Source organism: Glycine max, chromosome 12, assembly GCF_000004515.6.
Source record: "Glycine max cultivar Williams 82 chromosome 12, Glycine_max_v4.0, whole genome shotgun sequence".
Classification (NCBI taxonomy): domain Eukaryota; kingdom Viridiplantae; phylum Streptophyta; class Magnoliopsida; order Fabales; family Fabaceae; genus Glycine; species Glycine max.
Genome location: NC_038248.2, coordinates 19,019,267 through 19,029,141, shown reverse-complemented (window position 1 = coordinate 19,029,141; position 9,875 = coordinate 19,019,267). Strand labels below are relative to the sequence as shown.

General features: G+C 35.4%; 1 protein-coding gene across 1 annotated transcript; it reads left to right on the top strand.

Annotated features, from left to right (window-relative positions):
* The first annotated feature begins 1,360 nt into the window (after positions 1 to 1,360).
* LOC121173155 (uncharacterized) lies at positions 1,361 to 1,705 on the top strand. Its single transcript, XM_041007222.1, has one exon. The coding sequence runs from the start codon at positions 1,361 to 1,363 to the stop codon at positions 1,703 to 1,705; it is 345 nt and encodes a 114-aa protein (XP_040863156.1).
* Positions 1,706 to 9,875: the final 8,170 nt, after the last annotated feature.

The following is a 9,875-nucleotide window of genomic DNA, read 5'->3' as shown; positions in this document are numbered from 1 at the left end:
AAACACGTAGTAATCGATTAATGCAAATGTGTAATCACTGAAAACAAAGAGAAAAACGAAATAATCGATGTGAACATGCATTTTTTAGAGAACAAATAACTAAACAAAAGCATATCAACATACTAAGACAATTCAAAGTGAAATCAAGAGAGGATTCTAGTGTTCTTGGCATATGCAATGCTGCCACTCTTGTGCCACTAGAAGGTATGGAGAAACTAAGAGCCATGGGCTGAGGTGGCATTGGCAGTGGAGATGCTGCACTTGATGCAACCAAATTATTTGCAGTGGAAACCTTTTGACCTCTAGACACCAATGGACTAGAATGACCCACTAGACCTAAAAGCCTTGAATTGGAGGGGAAGCTGGTTAGAGGCCTAGGAAATTCATGAACTGGTGTGGGTAGCACATATGAACTGAACTTCCGTGATAAAGATGGGTGCATTTGTCTCCGTTTTTCACTTGTATCTGGTTTATTATCAGCAAAAAGTGGGGCAGATTGGCTCCCTGCCCTAACCTTCAAGGAAAAAAATTCCTTATAAGGTTGTCTAAGTTTTCCTACAAATAGAGCAAAATATATTCACTCCACATTCTCTTGTATACTTTAAATTTTATAGGAAAAAGGAAATTGAAGATAATAGATGTCTTTTTTTACCTTAGCAACTTCAGCTGTAGAATCTCCAGGAAGTGTAAGTTCAACCTAATCCAACTGTAAAAGAAACAAACATGGTTAAGTGTTGAAGATATACTTTTGTAACTGCATAATATTTTATTTTTCAGTTTTTAAAATAGGATTTAGTAAATAAGTTGGTTTCCTATATTTTAGGAGTAAGTCAGTTTTAACGGATTACCTAGTTAATAAGTGGTTCCTATCTTTAAGGAGCAAGTTAGTTTTAATATTATGTTTTGCTAATATCTTGTTATCTAATTAGTTTATCTCTTGCTATTTATTGTATCGCTGCTGAAAATAATTTGAATTAGAATAGAATAATTATATTTCCTCTGCATACGTATTGTCTCTCTTTTCTCCTCTGTTTTTTATAATTTCCTCCACAAAACCAACAATTGGTATCGAGAGCCTTATTCTTACGGGACCTGTACCATGGAAGGTGAAGCAAGTTTTTCCCACCTAACTCTTCCAATCTTTTGATGGAGAGAATTATGATCTTTGGGAAGTGAAAATGCAATCCTACATGGAGTCTTTGGATTTGTGGGATGTTGTGGAAGAGGATTATGAAATATATCCGCTGCCTAAAAATCCCACCATGGCCCAATTAAGAATCACAAGGAAAGAAAGATGAAGAAGGCAAAGGCGAGATCATGTTTGTTCACTGGTGTTTCACAAATGATATTCATCAGAATCATGACTCTTAAATCACCCAAAGCAATTTGGGATTATCTGAAAGAGGAATACGCTGGAGATGATAGAATACGAAGCATGCAAGTGCTGAATTTAAGGAGGAAATTTGAGCTTCAAAGGATGGAAGAGTCAGAGACAATCAAAGAATACTCAAACAAATTGTTGGGTATTGCCAACAAGATAAAGTTGTTGGGAAGTGATTTTGCTGATTCGAGAATTGTAGAGAAAATTTTGGTAACGGTGCCGGAGAGGTATGAAACATCTATAGCTTCATTGGAGAACACAAAGGATCTATCGAAAATCACATTGGCAGAAGTGCTACATGCCCTGCAACCTCAAGAGCAGTGAAGGTTGATGAGGCAAGATCGTGTTGTCGAATGTGCTTTGCCCGCCAAACATCATGAAGTTGATGAAAGCAAAAATGATTTTTTCAAGAAGAATCAACCAGCAAGCAGCGAAAATAGTGCAAACAACCAAAACAAAGGTAAGGATAAAAAGAAAAATTATCCACCTTGTTAGCATTGTGGCAAAAAAGGTCATGCACCTTTCAGATGTTGGAGGAGACCAGAAGAAAAATGTAACAAGTGCAACCAGATAGGGCATGAAGCGATGATCTGCCCCTACAAAAATCACCATGATGAGGGAGCTCAGATTGCTAATCAAGACGAGGAGGACCAACTGCTTGTGGCCACATGCTTCTTAAGTAGTGAATCAAGTGAAAGTTGGTTGCTTGATAGTGGTTGCATGAACCACATGACATATGATAAGACTCTATTCAAGGATTTGAATCCAACTAATGTCTCAAAGGTCAGAATTGGGAATGATGGCTATATTCCTGTAAAAGGAAAAGGAACTGTTGCAATTTCAACGTATTCAGGTATCAAATTAATATAAGATGTTCTTTATGTACCTAACATTGACCAAAACTTGCTAAGTGCAAGTCAGTTGATTAAAAAGGGATTTAAAGTGTCCTTTGAACATCAACATTGCTTTATCTATGACATTGTTGGTCGAGAAGTTATAAGGGTTAAAATGAAAGGTAAAAGCTTCTCATTTGATCCAGCAGAGGAGGAGTATACAACCTATTTCACTCAAGTCACACCCATGGAACTGTGGCCCAAGAGACTTGGTCATTGCCATCTTGAAAGAATGCTAAACATGAAAAAAAGGAAATATACATAAGAAAATTTGAAGAAGTTTCAAATGAAGGAATGCAAATCTGTTAGCACACCAATGAATCAAAAGGAGAAGTTCAACAAGGAAGAAGGTGTTGATAAGATTGATGAAGGATATTATAGGAGCTTGATTGGATGTTTAATGTATCTCACTACAACAAGGCCAAACATTCTATTTTCTCAAAAGAACAAAACTGGAATTTTTGTTGACAATCAAGTAGCCATTGCTATTGCAAACAATCCTGTGTGTCATAGGAAGACTAAACATTTCAACTTCAAGGTCTATTATTTGATAAAGATGCAACAAAGTGGAGAAATGAACTTAATTTACTGCAAGTCTAAAGATCAATTGGCTGACATGTTTACAAAGTCACTACCTATCAACAAACTTGAACTCTTAAGGCAAAGAATTGGAGTTTGCAGTTTCAAAAGCAAGGAGGAGTGTTGAAGATATACTTTGTAACTGCATAATATTTTATTTTTTAGTTTTTAAATTAGTATTTAGTAAATAAGTTGGTTTCCTATATTTTAGGAGTAAGTCAGTTTTAATGGATTAGCCTAGTCAATAAGTGGTTCCTATCTTTAAGGAGCAAGTTAGTTTTAATATTTTGTTTTGCTAATATCTTGTTATCTAATTAGTTTATCTTTTGCTATTTATTGTATCGCTGTCGAGAACAATTTGAATTAGAATAGAATATTTCTATTTCCTCCGCATACGTATTGTCTCTCTTTTCTCCTTAGTTTTTTATAATTTCCTCCATAAGCTAATTGAAGTGTTTTATAAACTTGAAAATTAAAGGTATATATTTGGTTTTCATCCAAAATTTGCACAATCAGAAGTTCATTACTGAAAACTTCCATAGCATTTTTATGCATTGGCCAGAGCAGTTAAAAACTCAATCTTGTTGAAGAGGTTCTTGCTCAATCCATCCATCAAGCAGCATTTAACTTAAACTATTTACCCAAGTGCATAGAGCAGATAGTCACATTTAAACAAACAAGGATGCAAAGTTTCTGTGCATAACACTGCAAAACATCTTTGTCCACAACTCTAATGCTCATGGAGTTTGTTTCCTAAAGGCCTTCCTACAGAACATAATCTCCCCCCAAGCGATTCATTCATTCACTAATTAATTTTGATTTTACTTGCATTCTCTTTAGCATGCAGTAGGATTCAAACCCCTCAACCACCACCACGTGACTGCACAATAATTCGTCTGTGCTCATTTATGCATATTAGTAGATTTAGTTGCCTAGTCTTCATTAGACATCCATTTCTAAATAACCTAGAGAAACATAAAAGAGGAAGAAAAAGATTACAGATTCCTAGTTTCTTAAGGTAGCCACCTCCATTGAGTTTCATCATGTAGAAACATCTTGGTCTTGTTCAATTTGTCAATAGTCAAAACTCAGCTCCCCATCATCATTCTCATCATAACCGCCATTATCCCGATAATCACCTTCATCCCCATCCTCTTCTTCAAGACCACTGAAGCGGTAATCAATGTGTTGCTATTCAGTATCTGATTTTACATGTGGTTCTACTGTCTCAAGCGACTTGGCTGCTTTCTTGAAGAAACATAATTGTTTTTGGGCATAACAAAAATCAACGGTAATCAACATAAAAATAAAAAGAAAAAAATGGAATTCCCAATTCTTAGAAGGAAATAGGGAAATATGAAGAACCTGAGCAGCATGGTGGCTTGTTGCCTATGTTAGAAGACTACATGATTGTCCTTGCTTAAGAGATTTCAATCAGAAAACATACAATGTAGTGTCTTTGTCATATTCATCATGAGCAGTTTGCAATTGATGCAACAAAAAAGTCTCCCCTTTGCCACCTTTAGACCTGTCTCCTTCTCTATATCTTGTTACCATATAGTCATACAAGTCTCTGCAGATCATGTAACACAATGATAAGAAATAATATATCTGTATGACATTGAAAGAAAAAACTAGATCCAGCAAATCATTTCAAACCTTTTCTTGTCACATTGTCGCTTCATCTCCTGGACAAAAAAAAAAAGATCAGAAGCACACTTTGCATTTTTCAGCTGACTGTGAACTTGAGAATTTTGGTTGTCCTGTTGACAACGCTAATGACAAGGACAAATATCAGGTTGGAGAAGTGCGTTCAATGAGTTTGTGTCAATATTTAGCTTTCTTATATGTTTTCTTTAAATTATTAACAAATTAATTCTATTTTTTTTTCTTGCATTGTGGTTGGTGCGCCAAAATGTCAAATTTCAATGGGAGTGTCTGACGCAGGAATAAGGAAGCGTTCCAGGGTGATTGTCAGTGTGTTGGCATACTCATGTCCCATTGATTTCAATGTTTTGTAATTGATCCTTTTTAATTAAGTATGGCAGAAGTTGGAACAACATAATGCTGATTTGTTGAGGGCCTACTATATCAGACTAAAATTGAAAAAGAAAATACTATTATTCAAATCATTTACTTGAGCATCAGTATCATTTCAATGTGGCTTTCTTCCTGAATGGCTTAAGTTAACCATATTCCTTTTTGATTTTTTCAAAAAGAACCTAGTGCAGAGTGCGGAGAAAACATTTCAACTGACTAGAGCTGACAAGGACTTGGTATCAAAACCACAATTTGATGTTGAGGTTGGCTTGGATTTTCAGTGCATGTAGATTAGTGCATATCCTTCTATGCATTGGTTTGCTTACTTATTGAACAAATGACTTGTAGACATGGTGTATTCTCTTGAACGACAAGGTTCCATTCAGGATGCAATGGCCACAGTATACAGACCTGCAGGTCAATGGTATGCTTTAGGTCATGCTCTCCTTATTAATTTGGAGTTAGATTTCATGTTGGAAGTTCAGTTTATTTTTCATGGAATGTTATGGGACTAGAAGCACGTCATTTTAAAGTAAAACACCAAATATCTGTTTGTGATGAAATCTATTTTCCTTGATTTGACCATTATGATTGTATAGGTGTTCCTGTTCGTGCAACTAACAGACCTGGTTCACAGTTGCTTGGGGCTAATGGTCGGGATAATGGTCCAATTGTAAGTTTTTTGTCATATACAGTTATGAATTGTACAACTATTTAAAATTGTGAGACACTAGTTCATTTAATATTTGTTTTTGTTTTATTCAATTTCTTATTTGTATAAAACCTTTGTCATATTAAGGCATATACAAAAGATGGAATTAATAAGATTTCCTTAATAGGATGTGACGCTCAGATTTTTTGTTTAAGGGTTCGTATTGTTAAAAGGCGCAATATGGAACACGTAGGTTGCACTGTTAGCTTGATAAATTTATGAGCAAACTATTTTGAATTACAGTTGGTTCCTTAATCCATCCTTGTGATATTGAATAATCAAGTTTGAAGTATTTCCCTGTATGAGGTTGGGCCAAAGTATGTTTTTTTAACCTGTTCCTGCAGTTCTGTTGAAGTAAGTTTCATCTTTTTTTAACCTGTTCCTGTGATCTGATACTGCATTTCTATCAGGGTGGGACTGGCACAGTGAATGATGAGTTGTGTGGGGCCTTTTGCTCATTTTGAGTTTGTTCCTTGACATAATTGTGAGCCCGTGGTATTTATTTTCAGCCTAGTTTTCTTCAGGTTATGGGATATTTCATGTGAACTGGATCTCGGTGTTGTGATTTTTATTTAATTTATTTATTCATTTATTATATTCCCTGCAGACAGTATTTGATTTTCAGCTATTCAAATGTCTTCTTTCACGTCCAAATTTTAGGTAGTCATGTTGTTTTCTAAATATCTCAAATATTGGGTTATATTTTGGATGTTGCATTCGATTTTGTTCCTTTTAGTGTACTTGTTTATTTTGGTCTTAGAGGGCAAAGTCTATGTACAAATAATAGCCATTTGTACATAGTTTACTTTGTACCACAACCCTACTGTATAGTACTATATAGTGATGCAATCCTACCCCACAAGGGCATTGGATAGAAAACTCCAAGTAGATTGGGCCAGAGATGCAAGAGAAGGCCCTAGGGTTCTTATCAGCCTTAGGGTAGATTTCGGGCCCATGGGCTAAGTACGAACCCACTTATCTTTGTAAATATTATATTAAGGTTTCATTATTTTTGGGCCTTGTATTTAGGGCTCCATAATGTAGGTATGGTACCCTAGAAATATAGGATTTTTCAGCCCTTGTATTTTAGGGCACCTAGACTAGTTTTTGTATTAGGGGTATTTTTGTAATTTCACATGCACTAAGTGGATATTTGATGTGTGTGGTTGAAAATAAATTTAATTGAATTGGTAGAAGCCCAATCCAATTAAATTTTAGAGGGGGAGGTGAGCATTTGCTTACTACATCCCATTGCCACATCATATAGTCACACTTTGAGCATGTCCTTCATGCTTTTCATGCCTCATGACACCTAAGCACACTTAGTAGAGAATCTTGGAATTGATCTCGGATTAGTGGGCTGAACCATAACTAAAATTCACTAATCATAATTAGTGAAATTTTGGCTCCAAAGTTTGGCTCCACAAATTCAATTTCAAATTCAAGTGAAATTTGAATTTCCCTCCAATTTTGTGTGACACTTAGGCTATAAATAGAGGTCATGTGCGTGCATTTTTTTCAACTTTGATAATTTGAATATTAAACTTCAGATTTCAAAGCTCATTTGGAGTACAAAATTTCGTTCTCTTCTCTCCCTCTCCCTTCATTCATCTCCTTCTTCCTCCAAGCTCTTATCCATGGCCTCCTATGGTGGTGAGCTTCTTCTAGACTCATCTTCTCCTTGAAGTAGCGTCTCCTCTCCCTCTTCCTTCTCCATTCCGCTGCCATTTATCTTCTAAGAAGCAAAGGAATCCATTGGTGAAGAAGATCCTAGGCCTACAAGCTCTAATGGAGATTGCATCATGTGGTATCAAGAACATCTTCATCTAGGTGTTGAGGAAAAAAGTCCAGAGTTTCAAGAAGCTCGGGATTTGAGGTCAAATCCTTTTCAAGGGGGAGGGAATGATGCAATCCTATCCCGCAAGGGCATTGGATAAAAAACTCCAAGTATATTGGGCCAGAGATGCAAAAGAAGGCCCTAGGGTTCTTATGAGCCTTAGGGTAGATTTCGGGCCCATGGGCTAAGTACGAGCCCACTTATCTTTGTAAATATTATATTAAGGTTTCATTATTTTTGGGCCTTGTATTTAGGGCTCCATAATGTAGGTAGGTTACCCTAGAAATATAGGATTTTTCAGCCCTTGTATTTTAGGGCACCTAGACTAGTTTTTGTATTAGGGGTATTTTTTTAATTTCACATGCACTAAGTGGATATTTGATGTGTGTGGTTGAAAATAAATTTAATTGAATTGGTAGAAGCCCAATCCAATTAAATTTTAGAGGGGAAAGTGAGCATTTGCTTACTACACTCCATTGTCACATCATATAGTCACACTTTGTGCATGTCCTTCATGCTTTTCATGCCTCATGACACCTAAGCACACTTAGTGGAGAATCTTGGAAATGATCTTGGATTAGTAGGCTGAACCATAACTAAAATTCACTAATCATAATTAGTGAAATTTTGGCTCCAAAGTTTGGCTCCACAATTTCAATTTCAAATTCAAGTGAAATTTGAATTTCCCTCCAATTTTGTGTGACACTTAGGCTATAAATAGAGGTCATGTGTGTGCATTTTTTTCAACTTTGATCATTTGAATATTAAACTTCAGATTTCAAAGCTCATTTGGAACACAAAATTTTGTGCTCTTCTCTCCCTTTCCCCTCATTCATCTCTTTTTTCCTCCAAGCTCTTATCCATGGCCTCCTATGGTGGTGAGCTTCTTCTAGACTCATCTTTTCCTTGAAGTGGCATTTCCTCTCTCTCTTCCTTTCTCCATTCCGCTGCCATTCATCTGCCAAGAAGCAAAGGAATCCATTGATGAAGAAGATCCTAGGCCTATAAGCTCCAATGGAGCTTACATCATATAGTCTCTTCACAGTGACATGAATCAAAAAGGTTTTTCTCTTACTCTCTTTACAATTATAATTTGAGATCCCCCTGTGACAAAATATTTAGTTTTCCCAATTATGCATGTTATTTTTCTTAACAGAGAGTAGGGCTATCCCAACTCAAGGGTCATTGCTAGTTATAACGTTTAAGGTTCTAGGAGAATCCCACAGTCTTTAAATTTACTGTATTTTTTTTCATAATGTCAGGTTTATATTTGATGCCATGCATGCAGTTACTGGTGCTTATGCTAAACCCATCTTCATTGATAAACTCGGGTGCTAGTCTGGTATGGTCCTCCTCCTTTAAACTCTTATAAGCAGACTGAAAAAATTACCTCATCTCTTATTATTTCATATGAAAGAAGGAAGAAAATAATAAATAACATATTTCCATAATTAACTAGGAATCCCAAAATTAGAGGAATGGAATAAAAGTAGAATATTTGACTGAAATCCTCCTTCCAATGAATGGGATGCCTTGATTAATTTATTTCCAACAACTACTTTAGGGACTGGATACAAAATATGTGTGAAGTTACTGATATTGTTGGATGTTAATTATTCAATATAGGATTCAATTTCAAATGGAATCCCTTTGGAAGATTTTGGACATGACCATCCTGATCCTAATCTAGCGTGAGTTTAGTACTTTATTCATTAACATTTTGTTTTCTTCCATAAGAAAATTATTTTTGATGCTAATGTTTACAGAACAAATATGCAAAGGAACTTGTCGACATTCTATAGACAACTTTTTGTTAAGATTTAAGCTATTTTTTTAACACACACACACACACACACATATATATATATATAGTACTCCATGGCACAACAGTACTGTTGCTGCCTTGTGACCCAGAGGTCATGGGTCCACATCTTGGAAATACTAGGTTGTCCTTTTATATGTATAGCTATTAAAGATTAGTTTACTGACACAGGTACGATCCAACTATATGTTTTTGGTACTTACCTTGATTTTGTTAGATTGATTGTTGATTAACACCATAGACAAAATGATTCGATGTCTTAATGTCATTAATTTTTTTTAAAAAAAAATTGATGTCATTCTTTACCCTGCTCTGAACTAGTAATTCAATTACTTCATTTTGTGTTCAGCTCTTCTCTATTTTAAGATGCTTCATGCTTTGCATCTTTACTCTGTTTTTGGTTCATTTCCTATTATGCTCTCTCTCTCTCTCTCTCTCTCTCTCTCTCTCTCTATATATATATATATATATATATATATATATATATATATATATATATTCATGATATATTTTATATTTTTGTAAGAAAATCATCTCGATCTGACATTGTGTCAATGTGGGGCAAGCAACATAACATAGGACAGTGGAATGCTTAGGATGTGTTTGGTTCA